This window comes from Brassica napus, chromosome C3 (assembly GCF_020379485.1).
Source record: "Brassica napus cultivar Da-Ae chromosome C3, Da-Ae, whole genome shotgun sequence".
NCBI lineage: Eukaryota > Viridiplantae > Streptophyta > Magnoliopsida > Brassicales > Brassicaceae > Brassica > Brassica napus.
This window is the reverse complement of record NC_063446.1, coordinates 57058500-57075956: the sequence shown is the minus strand read 5'-3', so window position 1 is coordinate 57075956 and position 17457 is coordinate 57058500. Positions and strand designations below refer to the sequence as shown.

General features: G+C 37.7%; 2 protein-coding genes across 2 annotated transcripts; both read right to left on the bottom strand.

Moving 5' to 3' along the window:
• Positions 1–4843: 4843 nt before the first annotated feature.
• Positions 4844–6505, bottom strand: LOC106436568 (exopolygalacturonase clone GBGE184-like). Its single transcript, XM_013877522.3, has 4 exons — positions 6284–6505; positions 5774–6076; positions 5199–5702; positions 4844–5110 (listed from the first exon to the last, which is right to left on the bottom strand). The coding sequence occupies exons 1-4, from the start codon at positions 6488–6490 to the stop codon at positions 4859–4861; spliced, it is 1266 nt and encodes a 421-aa protein (XP_013732976.1). The 5' UTR covers positions 6491–6505; the 3' UTR covers positions 4844–4858.
• A 7677-nt stretch (positions 6506–14182) lies between these two features.
• On the bottom strand, positions 14183–15921 carry LOC106436569 (exopolygalacturonase clone GBGE184-like). Its single transcript, XM_013877523.3, has 4 exons — positions 15667–15921; positions 15157–15459; positions 14582–15085; positions 14183–14493 (listed from the first exon to the last, which is right to left on the bottom strand). Exons 1-4 carry the CDS (start codon positions 15871–15873, stop codon positions 14242–14244), a joined length of 1266 nt encoding a protein of 421 aa, XP_013732977.2. The 5' UTR covers positions 15874–15921; the 3' UTR covers positions 14183–14241.
• Between the last annotated feature and the right edge of the window lie 1536 nt (positions 15922–17457).

Here is a 17457-nt window from a genome sequence, read left to right as displayed (position 1 = left end):
TTCTGTAGTATGAATCTGATGTTGTTTTGTTTTGGTAAAGATAGTTGGGGAGGCAAGGTTCATGGTGGCTGGAGGAGGCAAGGTCCATGGCGGCTTGAGGACGGAAGTCTCGTGGCGGCTGGAGGAGGCAAGGCTCATGGCTGTTGGAAGAGGGGCAAGGATATGGAGGAGGCGGCTGCAGTTTTTTTTTTTTTTAGGTTTAGATTTGGTTTAGTGTAACCCGTGTTAGAGAAATTGTAGTGGTCTGAGTTTATGTTATGATTTCTGGTTAGTTTTGTAAACCAAGATTAATTTGTAAACCAATTTTAATATATAAATAAAATTTATTTTAATTTCAATATAAAAAAAATTTCAATTTAATATTAAATTATTCTATTTCGAATTATAATTAATTTTTGTTAATTGCAGAAAGATCAATCATAGCACGAATATATAAATCGTAATCAATTTGTAACAAAAAAATAGTGTTATATTTAAGTTAATAACATCACTGAAATATTATCGTATCTGCACATTTCATAGCATTTAAATAAATGTTATCGTAGAGGGATACCTATGATGGCTGCCGATGACATAGCATTTCAAGTTTCGCTATGAAAGTCCTACCATAGCGTTTATCGTGTGCTAATAATGTGCATATTTCTTGTAGTGGTACAAAAAAAAGATGGGAAAATTATAGATGAGTGGTAAACCTGAAGTTTACTGATATATAGCCATCTCCAATAATGTTATCGTCATTATTGTGAAATGCTGAAAAACTAGAAGTTTTTCACATATAGCATGTCAAGAAAATAAAGGAAACCAACATGGGTGATGAATCATCAAACAATTTCATTATATGTGATTTCTTTAAGCAGACCCCAAATTAAGATCTCACTCTAAAGGATTTGAAACATAATTCATCCCAAAATGGGAAAACTGAATATGTTATTGGTTCTAGAGTGGGATTCAGTACAAGATTTTAGACATGGAGTGTCATCATCTCGAGGGGGAGAATTAAAGAATCCTAGTGAGTGGAACATTGAGCAATTATGTTCGCACTTGAAAAAAGAACTTGATAAAGTAAATTCAAGTAAGATGGTCCCCATGATCGGGTGTAAACATGCAGTTGTGCATGTAATAAAGACATAAACAATCCAAAAGGATAAAGTATATGGATAATTAGAAATGTGCTCGCAAGTTTGCTAAAAGCATATGATAAACTGATGGAATGAGATATGTGAAATGGATTACTATGAAAAGTAGGATAATTCATTTATAAAATGGCTGCCAGACATTTTGATGAAATAATGATATCTCATATTCCAGCCGAAAATGCTCCAATAAGAAAATGTGTCCTAAACGGACGATATATGAGTCTATAGCACGCTAGAGACGTGATAGACCATTTTGGTTCCAAAGAGTCCTCGAAAAGGAGCAAAAATATGAATAGAGGATGAATCTCGTGAAGAGACTGTTGATATGGTTAATATTACAGTCATGTACCTGGGTAAATCATCGATGATGATAAAGAGATTTCGATTAATCATATTAGTACGAATAAAAAGATGAAACCAAAGAGAAAATAGACTGTCGACAATAAAATGAAAGCGCGCTATATAAATAAGGATTATGAATCTACCTCTATGTATGAGGGTAGAGTGAATTGATTGGCCATCAATTCGATATAAAGCTCGTTAGAAAACGAGAAATGTTTGGACCAAAAGTCCAAGGTATATATTTCTCCAGAAAATGAAATGAAAGATGACCTTGAGGTATGAAAAACGGCTTGTTCTAAGGTCACTGGAGAAAATCTAAAATAGATGCAGTATATTGAAATGTCTGGCATGACATAAACGACTTGAGTTGCATCTTGATATTTAGTAGTCCCTGGAGAGTTAAAGATGTTCTCGGGAATGTATAAAACTCTGGAAGAGTTAGAACATGCCACATATATAAGGTATCTTGAACCAGTAACTGGTGATATATTTACGGCATGGTTTGCCGATTGCCATTTAAAGAGGATGAATTTCCAGCGTTAGGGGGAGGAATTAAAGGAATTCCTAAAGAGATTACATGGTGTACACAGTTGTTGTTACACTTTGGTCCCCTACGAATCAAAGAGAGCTGGAAATTCAGGAAATTGTGCATTTGCATAATTTGGCAAACCAGTTACCAAATGAGTTCACAGATACAACATGATATACCCGCTGAAAATGTTCCATCAATAGTTGATGTTTCTAAAGAACAAACTGATGGTAACAAAATGAATGAGCCTAGGGTTCAGTTAAAGAGGGGGAGACTAGCGGGTTCTAAAGATAAAAATCCCCGGAAAAAAAAAAATTGTTGAGCAAAGCAGAAAGGTTCGGAAAGAACCTGATATTTAAAGATGTCTGAAAAAAGGCATAAGTGGAAAGGTTCCAGAAGAATCTGATACTGAAAATGTTTGAAAGAAGGCACAGATGAAAAGGTTCAAGAAGCACCAAATAAAGATATGGATCCAGATGACGAGAAGGGTACAGAAAAAAGTATGAGATTTCCATCAACTACGCCCTTGATGAAAAGTAATAGATAAAAAATGTTGATGGAATGTTCTCCTTTTCTGTGTCCAAAGATATCGATCATGAAAAGGATGATCCCGATCCAAAGTCCATTTTGGAATGTTTTTGGACTTATAGTCATAATGCCTGAGAATATAAATCCTATTGGGTATAAGTGGGTATTCGTGTGAAAAGTAACACGATATAAAGCCTGATTAGTTGCCCAAGGTTTTTCTCAGAGACCGGGAATTGATTTTGAAGAAACATATTCCCCAGTAATGGATGCAATTATGTTTAGATTTTTGATGAGCCTAATGGCGTCTAAAAATCTTGAAATGCATCTCATGGACGTTTTGGCTGCATATTTGTATGGACCGTTGGATAATGATATATGTATAAAACTCCCTGAGGGATTGAAAATGCTAGGGGCATTGAAAGAAAAATCCATGGAGATTTGTTCGGTCAAGTTACAGCGATCAATTTACGGATTAACGCAATCCGGACGCATGTGGTACAATCGCTTAAGTCAATATCTTTTGAGTAAAGGATATGTGAATAATGCGATATGTCCATGCGTTTTTATAAAGAAATCGTCATTTGGCTTTGTGATCATTTCTGTATATGTAGATGACCTGAACATAATTGGAACTCAAAAGGAGGTTGATGATGCTCGAACTCATATGAAAGAAGAGTTCGAAATGAAAGATCTCGGCAAGACAAAGTTTGTCTTGGGGGCTCCAGACAGAGCATCTCGGAGAAGGAATATTTGTGTATCAATCAAACTATACGATTAGGTTATTGAAACACTTTTATATGGACAAAAGTGACTCTTTTGAGTACTCCAATGGTAAATAGATCTTTCGATGTTAAAAGAGATGTTGTTTTAAGAGATCCCGGTAAGATCTTATATAAATAAGTACTTTGGAGATGCTAATGGTAATAAAGTATATGTGAGCTTATATGTCTTGCGAGTTGTATTTGATTAAATATACTTTTAGACACTAATGTATTTGCGAGACATAGCTCATTTCCTATTTATGGAAATTAGAATGGCGTCGAGAACATATCCGTTCTCTCCAAGGTACATTTGATTTAGGGTTAATATATTTTAGAAAACCCGAGTTTGGTATTGTTGGTTTTGCAGATGCAGGATACTTATCAGATCCTCATAAGGCTCGATCGCAAACTGGCTATGTTTTTACAATTGGTGGAACCGCGATCGCTTGGCGGTCCCAGAAACAAACTCTGGTTGCGACATCTTTGAATCATGCAGAAACTATTGTGCTTCACGAAGCATGTCGAGAATGTGTGTGACTTCGGTCAATGAGTCACCACATACAAGAATCAAGCGGAATAGTCAATGAAAAAGAGTCGACGAAAATATTTGAAGACAATTCGGCGTGTGTCGCTCATCTTAAAGAAGGCTACATTAAGAGTGATAGAACAAAGCACATCCCTCCAAGATTTTTCTCGTACATAAAGGAGCACGAGATAATTAAAGAGGTGGACATCGAATATGTACGGTCATGCGAAAATCCGGCTGACTTGTTCACCAAAGCTCTTCCAACTACAACATTCCGAAAACACGTTTATGGTATCGGAATGCGGCATTTGCGTGACCTGTGACGAGAAAACTAGGTCCACTATTTTCAGGGGGAGAGTACGGCAGTGTACTTTTTTTCCCTTGTCATGGTTTTTGTCCCAAAGGGTTTTTCCATGACTAGGTTTTTAACGAGGCACTACGTAATATAAAAATGGATAATCAAGAGGAAGTGTTAAAGATAATGATCCAAAAAGATAAGGTTGATTTTGGATTGTGATTATCCATTAGCTTACTATATAAATATTTGTTTTCTTCTTACGTCGGTGTACTTTACCGACTTACTACTTCTATAAATAGGAGTTGATTTGTTGTTGTAAGTGATAGTAATAAGAGCAAGAGATCCGCCACCTGGGTTCGAATTCCGGCCACTGGGGAATTAACATTTCGGCATTGCCAGGGACAGAAGACCGACACGTGACAACATGTGACTAGTTTGGATCACTTCTGTAGGACCAGGATACCTCTGTATAATTCAAAAAATAAAAATAAGAGCAAGAGATCAAAGTCATTTGTGCTCATTATCTCACATTTCTTTCGTTACTTTCCAAACACATAAAGAACAATATACTAATATATTAACACTTATAAATACACATAAATATCTCTTTATCTCATCTAATTCACAACAATACATTCCAATTATTGTTGATAAACTTACAAACTAACTCACAAACAAAACAACGAAATGTTTGTTGAAATTTTTTACTTGTTTTCAACATCAAATTTACCAAAAAGCTTATTTGGGACACATAGGGAAGCTAAGTTTTCCACCGAAGATAACATTGGCGTTGTCACAAAGAGCTCCGACCAAACCTCCTGACGCCGAGGGATGTCCTCCTTTGTCACCTACAAAGTTCAATTCCACGTCAACGACGCTGACTCCTTTGCACGGTACTGATTTGCTGCACATGATCTGAACTTCGTCTTTTGTAATTGTTGTTCCTCTTACGTTCTTGAACAGCACATTGCTTATCGCAACTTTTGAATCCTACAAACACACACAAAAAGTTTATTTTCGTAAACTGCTGAATGATCAAGTGAAGTTTTGGTTTGAAATTTCCACGGGTATATCTTACTCCGCCTCTTGAGCCGTAATTTTGGTCAATGATGATTGGGTTCTTGACGTTTGTCATCATAATATCTTCAAACGTGATGTCCACAGCCGTGCTTGGAGACGAACCACCCCAACTCTTGATTCTAAGACCATTGTCAGTATCTTTCATGGTGCACTTCTTAAAGTGAATGCCGGCAACATTCTCCTCGTTCGGGTACTTACCAAGACTACCGACACTTAGGCCGTGTCCTGGGCCACAAGTCACGCGCTCGACGGTTACATTGGTGGAACCACGACCGACTGAGATACAATCGTCTCCTGTAGCTATTAAACTGTCAACGATGTGAACGTTGACCGCATTGCTCAAATGGATACCATCGGTGTTGGGACTTTCAGCAGGGGCAGTAATCTTGATGTTTTGGACGTTGACATTTGTAGTTTTTACCAAGAACATGTGGAAGGCCTTTGCGTTGACCGAGCTAATGCCGGAAATGTCAAGGTTTAAGATGTTTCTGAATTTTAGAGACTGCATGCAGGTGTAAGTCTGATCAGTACAAAAGTATTAGTTAATAATATTATTATTAACTTAAATCTTACCGTTGGAGGAAGATTGCAGTCCACCTTTTTACCACAGCCATCTGCTTTCCAAACGGCTTCACCTTTGCCGTGGAATGTGCCGGGTCCGGTGAGGACGACATTATCGACATGTTCGAATAAGAACCATTCAGGAGTCGGGTATCCGCTTGGTGGAGCGATGATTGTGCCCTGAACTTCGACGGTCACTTTGCTCTTGCATGGACCAGCAAAAATTACTGGACCAGCCAAGAAATCTCCTTTAGGGACTAGTAGCGTTGCTGGTACAGGACTGGCACACACTTGGAGCCATGTGTTTAGAAACGCCTGTCGTACAAATTTTTTAGAAGAAAGAAACCATTTATTTTATTTTTTGTTATTTTTATTTTATTTTTTTTATTATTATTATTATTTTTAAGAAACCATTTATTATTGGATAAATGTTTCTTGTCATGTGTATTTTACTAATAATAACAGTAACTTAAATTATGAAGCGAAACTCAAGCTAATTCCATAAAATTAAAGAAATATCACCTTGGAAGAATCGGTGGCACCATTTCCCACTGCTCCATTCTTAGTAATATCAAAGACCGTAGGGTTTCCGGCAACAGCGGCAAGGCCACGGCGGGCACCGAGATATTCACCATTAGCTATACAAGAACCTAACACCACGGTCATTAAGATTAATGAGCCTACATTAGTATTATTTGCCTTGGCAACCAAACTTCTCGCGCTAGCCATGGTGGTAATATTTTTTTTTTTTTGTTCTTTTTTTTTCTTTTAAAAATGTGTTGACAAATTTAAAGTGATTTGATCATTGGAGGATTCATGATGTTTTATAGGTTCGTTTGTGTGCTACTTTTAGATTTTTTTTTTTTTTTTACTTTTAGATTTTACTCAAATTAAAACGTGATCCGCAAAAAAAAAATGGAAAACTATTTTGAACAAACTTATATGTGTATGCATATTTATACACCTCTGAAAGTTTTGCCTTCCCCTATGTAGGGACTTTAGTGTTATATTAACACCTAGGCAAATTACAGAGTTTTGATAACACCAAGTTACCAACTTCATCAATTCATTTATCATTTAATTTAACTCTGCTTTTGATGTATGAATATACCAGATTGTAGTGCTCGTTACAAACTTTACAATGAGCCAATAATCTGATAACGACCACTGCCGGTTTGGCCGGAAAAGTCAAAACACTCACTTTTCAGAAACTGTGTCCCAACACAATGTAGTAAGACCACTAGATTTAGTCACACTAACCACCGTGTTTATCTATCTCTCTTCCAAGTGCATCCACACTTCTGGATTTTGCTCGGTTTCTGAGCCACTGCAACAGCTTTCTGTGGTTTCATCTGAGCAGCCAGCTCCTAAGCTCGCTTAACAGCTTCAAAAATTTGACTAGAAGTTTCCGATGCATTAGAAACAGAACGTGTCTAACTAACTTGAGCGTTGTTCTTATCAAACTCCATAGGCACATCTTCAAACTTGCTCCTCCTCGTGGCCACCATAAAATTTAGTGTTGTAATGCTTTGAATCTGCTTTTTACCTAAAGCGCTGAAGTGTCCACGTCAAAAACTTTTTTTCAGCATTTTGGAGTTATATGGAAATCTGAGTTACCTAGGGCACTAAAGTGTCCACTTCAGAAAACATGTCTTCACCATTATATATATCTTGTTTTTCCTCTAAACATAAGTAGCAGCTGAAATAAAGAGCAATCTCATAAGTTCTTCTTTTAGATAGATTTATGTAAATATTTCATTAATAAAAATCTATCTTTGCCCGTGGAGGTAGCCTATTGGTGAAGCACATTAAATCTTGTGTTCTTTTCGTTTATTGCGTTTACCTATCTATGTGTTCCACATCTTCTCTTCTCGCATCCGTCGCAACAAACTGGTATCAGAGCCTCAGGTTTGTAATCTCGTGAAAAGATGTTTGGGATAAACGCGAAAATCGACAAGTTTCAATCTCTGGCAGATAAAGATGCAAGCTTTGTTAAAGAAACAAGGCATCTTGACACCTTTGTCAGGAAAGAAGACTGATTATGCTGAAATGGAAGTTCTGGAAAAGAAGGTGTTCTCAACAATCTTGTTTTGTCTAGCAGACGAAATTATTGTCAAAGTTTAGGATGAGAAATTGGCTGCTAGGTTATGGTAGAAGTTAGAGAGCTTGTACATGACAAAGTCTCTAAAGAACAAGCTACTTCTGAAGCAATGTCTTTTTGCTCTAAGAATGCATGAATGAGAGATTTGTTTGCAGAGTACGTTGAGGTACCTGACGGCAATATTAAGATGACAAATGATTTTATCTGCAAGATTGTTGGGATCGGCTCGATCAAGCTCAAGACACATGATGGTAGATTCTTCACATTGAACGAAGTCATGCATGTTTCGTCAATGACGAAGAACTTGATATCAATGAGTCTGTTGGACAGTAAAGGTTTCAAGTATTCAGCTGGAGATGGAGCTCTAAATGTCTACAGAGGTTTAGATGTGATCTTGAAGGGTTTCATGCATGGTACTCTGTATTTGTTGAAGGGTTCTACAGTGACTAGTTCAGCAAATGTTTGCATCACTAGAGGTTCGCAAAGAAGATACGACTAATCTATGGCTTATGACTAGTACAGCAAATGGTTGCATCACCAGAGGTTCGCAAAGAAGATACGACTAATCTATGGCTTATTAGGCTTGAGCATATGAATGAACGTGGGATGCAAATTCTGTCAAAGAAATATCTTCTATGTGGTCACAAAACCAAGAATCTAGAGTTTTCTAAGCACTGTGTTTTTGGGAAACTACACAAGAAGAGTTTTCCTAAGACGATTCATAGGGAAAAAGGCACATTGAATTACATCCATGCGGATTGTTGGGGTCCTCCAGAGTGGAGTTGCTGAAAGGTCACAATATTTTGTGTCTATGATTGATGACTATTAGAGGAAGACTTGGATATTCTTCATGAAGCACAAAAGTGAAGCTTTCGATCAGTTCAAGGAACGAAAAGCGCTGGTGGAGAATCAAACATGAAAGAAGTTCAATCAGTTTTGTAAGGATGCAGGGATTGCTAGGCATCTTACAGTCAGGGAAACACCACAGCATAATGGTGTAGCTGAACGGATGAATCAGATATTGCTGAGAGAGCGAGGTGCATGCTCTCAAATTCAGGATTAGCGAAATGGTTTTGGGGTGAAGCTGTGAATACAACTTGCTACTTGATTAATCTTCGTTCCCACATAGGCATCGAGTGCAAAATACCTTCTAAGGTGTGGTCAGGTAAATATGCTGATTACTCAATTCTGAGAGCCTTTGGTTGCACTGTTTACTATCATGTGAACGATGGTAAACTTGAGCTGAGAGCAAAGAAGGGAGTATTTATGGGCTACGGTGATGGAGTCAAGGGATACAGGGTATAGTCTCCATCAGAAAACCGAGTGGTTTTAAGCTGTAACATTTTCTTTAATCAATGTTCCATGATTAAAAGCCAAGCAGAGTCCAGTTTTGAAGCATATAAGGGTAGCACTGATAAACAGGTGGAGCTGCAGAATGATAATAAAGTGGTTGATCTGCAGCACCATACAGAAAATCAGGACGAGCAAGCAGGAGATGTTCAGATGGAAGCTCAACCATCTGAGGTTACAAGACTTAGCTTTGCTAAGGATCGACCAAGAAGGGTCGACGTCAGACCACCAAAGAGATATTGTTTTGAGGTTATGGTGGGTTATGCATTACAGGTTGCAGAGGAAGTGGATACTTATGAGCCATCCACTTACAGAAAAGTTGTTTCTAGTCCTGAATCTGAGAAATGGCATATTGCAATAGGAGACGAAATGGAGTCTCATGAGAAGAATCATACATGGGATCTGGTTACATTACTATCAGAGAGAAAGGTGGTTACTTGTAAGTGGGTCTACAAGATCAAGGATGGAGTTACACCGGTAGAAGGAGTTAAGTATAAGGCTCGAATTGTTAAAATATGCTTTAGTCAGAGAGAGAGAGTAGACTACAATGAGATATTCTCACCAGTGGTCAGACATACTTCCATCAGAGTGTTGCTAGCAATAGTGGCGCGTCAGGATTTGGAGCTTGAGCAACTTGATGTGAAAGTTGCTTTCTTTCATATATAGTTGGAAGAAGAGATATATATGCTCAGCCAGAGGGTTTCCAAATTCCTGGAAAGGAAGACCAAGTTTGCAGGTCGAAAAAGTCCTTTTATGGACTTAAGCAACCTCCCAGACAGTGGTACAAGAGGTTCAACAGGTTTATGATCAAGTTGGACTATAACCGAAGTCCTTATGATTGGTGTGTCTATATGAGCAAGTTGGAAGATGAGTCTTTCATCTATCGGGTGTTCTATGTGGATGACATGTTGATAGCTACTAAGAACATGTGTGACATGCATTCTGAAGCTGGTAGAGTTGTTGGGCTCTGAATTTGAAATGAAAGATTTGGGTGCAACAAAGAAGATCTTAGGGATGGAGATCTTCAGAGATAGGGAAAAGAAGAAGTTATTTTAATAAAAAGAAGCATATATTAATAAGGTGCTGGCAAGATTTGGGATATCTTCTGCGAAGCCTCAACACACTGAGCGCCATCTTACCATATATGGTGCTCAGTCTTAAGAGGAGATGGAGTATATGTCATGGGTTCCTTATGCAAACGTTGTAGGAAGTTTGATGTATGATATGGTATGTACAAGATCAGATCTTGCACAAGTAGTCAGTGTTGTCAGCAGGCTTATGCGACAACCAGGAAAAGAACACTGGACTGCTGTGAAGAGAATTCTCCAGTACCTGAAAGGTACATCTGATGTTGGTCTCGTCTATGGAGGTGGGAATCCGGGCCTGGTTGCAGGCTATTCTGATTCTGATTATGCAAGCGATGTGGACAGCATATGATATGTGACCAGCTACGTATTTGCTTTGGGTAGTTCTGTGGTTAGTTGGAAGGCGACGCAGTCAACAGTGACTTTGTCTACTACTGAGGCAGAGTATATGGCTTTGACATAAGCTGCTAAGGAAGGATTATGGTTAAGAGGACTGGTAAATGATTTACATCATGATCAGGCTACAGTGTATTGTGATAGCTTGAGTGTTATCTGTCTAGCCAAGGATCAGGTTCATAGAACCAAGCATATTGATGTGAGGTATCACTTTTTGCAAGATGAGAAGAAGAGTCAAGTGAAGAAAGTGGGAACTACTGATAATTCCACTGATATGTTCACTAAGTCGGTTACTCACAGCAAGTTCAAACATTTTTTGGATTTGTTAAACATCTCGATCTGTTAATCTAGTCCCGAGTGGGAATCTAGCCCCAAGAGGGCATCTGGTCCTAAAGGACATCTGGCTGATGAAGAACGTCTGGCTCTAGTTGAGCGTCTGGCCCTAAAGGGCATCTGGTTCATCATAGCATCTGGTTCTAAAGGACATCTAGCTGATGAAGAACGTCTGGCTCTAGTTGAGCGTCTAGTCCTGAAGGGCATCTGGTTCATCATATCATCTGTTCCGCTAGGACATCTGATCCGAAAGAACGTCTGAAGAAAAGAGAGAGTCTAGTACATCTGGCACTGCTGATAATGCTTCTGGTACATTGGTTTTTGGAAGATTTAAGTCAAGGTGAAGATTTGTTGTAATGCCTTGAATATGCATTTCACCTACAGCGCTGAAATGCTCACTTCAGAAACATGTCTTCGGTACTTTAGAGTTGTAGGGAAATCTGAGTTACCTAAAGCACTGAAATGTCCACTTCAGAAAATGTGCATCTTGCATTTTGATGCTCTACAAAATCCGAATCTGTTTGGACTTTAGTGCTAGGGTTTCTAGGAGATAAGATACCACTATATATATCTTGTGCCTCTTATAAACTTAATTAACAGCTGAAATAGAGAGCAATCTTATTCTAGACAGATTTCTGTAAATACTTTATTAATAAAAGTGTCTCTTTATCAGTGGAAATAACCTATTGGTAAACCAGTTAAATCTTGTGTTCTTTTCATTTATTGCGTGTATCCATCTGTGCGTTCCGCGTCTGTCTGTTCTTATCGCTTCCGTCACAACACTTAGGTTTCTTGATTCCTTCCCTAGCCCCATTCTCTTTGCTCTCTGTCTTTCCTCTTTTTCCTCTCTTCTATCTCCTTCCTTACTTCCTTCGTGATGAGATATTGATCTGAATCACGACGCTTCGGATCGTGGATGCTATTGGAGTCTCTTCTTATCTTTTTCCATGATGAATGTTTTGGGGGAATTCATTTAAGCAAGGGCATTATTTATACACGACATCAATTTATTTCCCTAGTGCACTCGAAAGTTTATGCCCTTTTCCATATTCCTTTTTTTACTAGGATATTGGAAACTCCACAAGAAAATTCTCAGCAATCTATCAATATTTTTCTGACAGTATTTGATTCTCGGAATACTTCTTCTGAGTTTGTTTTCGTGTCTAAGAGAAACGATGGCATGACTAATTGGGGAAAAGGGTCATTTTAGACCCCAACAATTTGCGTCGTGCATTTTTATCCAAACAAAACATAAGTGCGAAATCATTCCTGAACTGAGATTTTTAAAAATATTTCGACCCAAACTTGACTCCGTAACATAAAATCCTACGTCAACCGTAAAACCATGCTTAGTCGGATAAAGGAAAAGTGTCGATTTCAACCCGTACAATTTTGGTCATGCCTTTTTAGACCTGAACAATAAGTAAGTGCGATTTCATACCTAAACTGAACAATATTTTGAATTTTATACCCGAACTGAACGATAGTTTGAATTTCAAAGAAAATTACTCTGACTAATGTTTGGTTAGTCAACCGTTATTTTTGAGCGAGTCAGTGTCTAGACAGAGATGACGTGTCGAGGAGAGTTAAAACGACGTCGTTTTAGCTAAAATAATAAAATTCCGTCACTTGGAGGGCCGAACCCACGATAGGCAAGTGAATTAAACGAACACTTTGCCATCAATTCGGTAATGCCCCGGTTCATGCTAATTCATTTTTAAATGAAGAAACTAATCTCCGCTCTTGTCTACGTGTTGTAGCCGGAGCTACTCTTTTTGGCTCCCAACATTTCTTTCTCATGCGATTTTAAAATGTTCATTACTATCAAAAATAAAACTTCCTAAAGACTGAAACTTCTGAAATTGGCAACTGAGAGAGAGAGAGCCAGAGAGAGAAGAAGTTAGTGATTTCTTTACCTGTTTTGGTACCTATATAATTTAGTATATATGTATATTTTACAAAACTTGTCTTAGTCAAGTGGTTTAATGCTCAGTTTAGTGCTTCTCTAGGCATGTGTTTGAGTCATAGTGTGTTTTTTTAATTAGTTTAGTTAAAACGACTTCGATTGACAAACCAAAAGTTAGTCAAAGTAGTTTTTTATGTTAATATTAAAGTTTGAATAAGAAAATCAAATTACTATTTAGTTTGGGTATGAAATCGCACTTATTCATTGTCCAAGTCTGAAAAGGCACGGCCAAAATTGTACGGGTTGAAATCAACACTTTTTCCTTATCCGACTAAGCATGGTTTAACAGTTGAAGTTAGTCAAGATAGAATTTCATGTTATATAGTCAAGTTTGGGTTTAAATGGTTTTAAAAATCTCAGTTTATGAATGATTTCGCACTTATGTTTTGTTTGGGTCTAAAAAGGCATGACGCAATTGTTGGGGTCTAAAAAAATACTTTTCCCAGACTAATTGTTGTTGATTTTATGTGGAAGAGAATATAAACAAGCTAACTAATTATTTGTACGTAAGAGAATCCAGGAACTTGTTCAAACTTCAGACATACTGTTTGTTATCAAAGCACATAGGAATTTGTCGCCAGGTATTTGACCAAATAGGATCATCATGTTTCTATAGAGCCTATCACTAGAATTGCATGGGCCTCATTTGAATACTAGGAAAAATGTAAATCACTGGACTGGACACATCAACGCCTTCTAGGTGTAGTTTGTAAAAGGGAATGGAGGATTCGTATACGTTTTCAAATTAATGAATTTAAGAGGGTGGAAAGTTTTTGTTCTCAGCCTTGTAATAATATCATTGAAGAAGTTCTTGAGATGGTGGACACTGGAGACAACGATACTCTCAGTTAGCTTGACCATTTATATGCTTGTTACTAATAAAGTTAAGCTAAATTTAAGAAACAAAGCAAGCTTTCAGGCGACAGATAGCTGATGTTCTAATTTTATTTTGTTCCTTTGATCCGAGCTTTTAAATATAGTTTAATGTGAAATGGTTGTATACAACTATACACTAAACTCATCACAGACCAAAGTTATGACCAGAAAATTTCAAGCAATCAATTGAAGGGTCTGTTTATTATATTATTACCACAAAAAGAAATTATAGTCATAGAAAAAAATATCAAAAAGTCATATAATCCAATTATTGTTGATAAACTTACAAACTAACTTACAAACAAAACAAAAAAATGTTTGTGGAAACTTTTGATTTGTTTTTCAACATCAAATTATGTATATAAAAAAAAGCTTATTTGGGACACATAGGGAAGCTAAGTTTTCCACCGAAGATAACATTGGCGTTGTCACAAAGAGCTCCGACCAAACCTCCTGACGCCGAGGGATGTCCTCCTTTGTCACCTACAAAGTTCAATTCCACGTCAACGACGCTGACTCCTTTGCACGGTACTGATTTGCTGCACATGATCTGAACTTCGTCTTTTGTAATTGTTGTTCCTCTTACGTTCTTGAACAGCACATTGCTTATCGCAACTTTTGAATCCTACAAACACACACAAAAAGTTTATTTTCGTAAACTGCTGAATGATCAAGTGAAGTTTTGGTTTGAAATTTCCACGGGTATATCTTACTCCGCCTCTTGAGCCGTAATTTTGGTCAATGATGATTGGGTTCTTGACGTTTGTCATCATAATATCTTCAAACGTGATGTCCACAGCCGTGCTTGGAGACGAACCACCCCAACTCTTGATTCTAAGACCATTGTCAGTATCTTTCATGGTGCACTTCTTAAAGTGAATGCCGGCAACATTCTCCTCGTTCGGGTACTTACCAAGACTACCGACACTTAGGCCGTGTCCTGGGCCACAAGTCACGCGCTCGACGGTTACATTGGTGGAACCACGACCGACTGAGATACAATCGTCTCCTGTAGCTATTAAACTGTCAACGATGTGAACGTTGACCGCATTGCTCAAATGGATACCATCGGTGTTGGGACTTTCAGCAGGGGCAGTAATCTTGATGTTTTGGACGTTGACATTTGTAGTTTTTACCAAGAACATGTGGAAGGCCTTTGCGTTGACCGAGCTAATGCCGGAAATGTCAAGGTTTAAGATGTTTCTGAATTTTAGAGACTGCATGCAGGTGTAAGTCTGATCAGTACAAAAGTATTAGTTAATAATATTATTATTAACTTAAATCTTACCGTTGGAGGAAGATTGCAGTCCACCTTTTTACCACAGCCATCTGCTTTCCAAACGGCTTCACCTTTGCCGTGGAATGTGCCGGGTCCGGTGAGGACGACATTATCGACATGTTCGAATAAGAACCATTCAGGAGTCGGGTATCCGCTTGGTGGAGCGATGATTGTGCCCTGAACTTCGACGGTCACTTTGCTCTTGCATGGACCAGCAAAAATTACTGGACCAGCCAAGAAATCTCCTTTAGGGACTAGTAGCGTTGCTGGTACAGGACTGGCACACACTTGGAGCCATGTGTTTAGAAACGCCTGTCGTACAAATTTTTTAGAAGAAAGAAACCATTTATTTTATTTTTTGTTATTTTTATTTTATTTTTTTTATTATTATTATTATTTTTAAGAAACCATTTATTATTGGATAAATGTTTCTTGTCATGTGTATTTTACTAATAATAACAGTAACTTAAATTATGAAGCGAAACTCAAGCTAATTCCATAAAATTAAAGAAATATCACCTTGGAAGAATCGGTGGCACCATTTCCCACTGCTCCATTCTTAGTAATATCAAAGACCGTAGGGTTTCCGGCAACAGCGGCAAGGCCACGGCGGGCACCGAGATATTCACCATTAGCTATACAAGAACCTAACACCACGGTCATTAAGATTAATGAGCCTACATTAGTATTATTTGCCTTGGCAACCAAACTTCTCGCGCTAGCCATGGTGGTAATATTTTTTTTTTTTTTGTTCTTTTTTTTTTCTTTTAAAAATGTGTTGACAAATTTAAAGTGATTTGATCATTGGAGGATTCATGATGTTTTATAGGTTCGTTTGTGTGCTACTTTTAGATTTTTTTTTTTTTTTTACTTTTAGATTTTACTCAAATTAAAACGTGATCCGCAAAAAAAAAATGGAAAACTATTTTGAACAAACTTATATGTGTATGCATATTTATACACCTCTGAAAGTTTTGCCTTCCCCTATGTAGGGACTTTAGTGTTATATTAACACCTAGGCAAATTACAGAGTTTTGATAACACCAAGTTACCAACTTCATCAATTCATTTATCATTTAATTTAACTCTGCTTTTGATGTATGAATATACCAGATTGTAGTGCTCGTTACAAACTTTACAATGAGCCAATAATCTGATAACGACCACTGCCGGTTTGGCCGGAAAAGTCAAAACACTCACTTTTCAGAAACTGTGTCCCAACACAATGTAGTAAGACCACTAGATTTAGTCACACTAACCACCGTGTTTATCTATCTCTCTTCCAAGTGCATCCACACTTCTGGATTTTGCTCGGTTTCTGAGCCACTGCAACAGCTTTCTGTGGTTTCATCTGAGCAGCCAGCTCCTAAGCTCGCTTAACAGCTTCAAAAATTTGACTAGAAGTTTCCGATGCATTAGAAACAGAACGTGTCTAACTAACTTGAGCGTTGTTCTTATCAAACTCCATAGGCACATCTTCAAACTTGCTCCTCCTCGTGGCCACCATAAAATTTAGTGTTGTAATGCTTTGAATCTGCTTTTTACCTAAAGCGCTGAAGTGTCCACGTCAAAAACTTTTTTTCAGCATTTTGGAGTTATATGGAAATCTGAGTTACCTAGGGCACTAAAGTGTCCACTTCAGAAAACATGTCTTCACCATTATATATATCTTGTTTTTCCTCTAAACATAAGTAGCAGCTGAAATAAAGAGCAATCTCATAAGTTCTTCTTTTAGATAGATTTATGTAAATATTTCATTAATAAAAATCTATCTTTGCCCGTGGAGGTAGCCTATTGGTGAAGCACATTAAATCTTGTGTTCTTTTCGTTTATTGCGTTTACCTATCTATGTGTTCCACATCTTCTCTTCTCGCATCCGTCGCAACAAACTGGTATTAGAGCCTCAGGTTTGTAATCTCGTGAAAAGATGTTTGGGATAAACGCGAAAATCGACAAGTTTCAATCTCTGGCAGATAAAGATGCAAGCTTTGTTAAAGAAACAAGGCATCTTGACACCTTTGTCAGGAAAGAAGACTGATTATGCTGAAATGGAAGTTCTGGAAAAGAAGGTGTTCTCAACAATCTTGTTTTGTCTAGCAGACGAAATTATTGTCAAAGTTTAGGATGAGAAATTGGCTGCTAGGTTATGGTAGAAGTTAGAGAGCTTGTACATGACAAAGTCTCTAAAGAACAAGCTACTTCTGAAGCAATGTCTTTTTGCTCTAAGAATGCATGAATGAGAGATTTGTTTGCAGAGTACGTTGAGGTACCTGACGGCAATATTAAGATGACAAATGATTTTATCTGCAA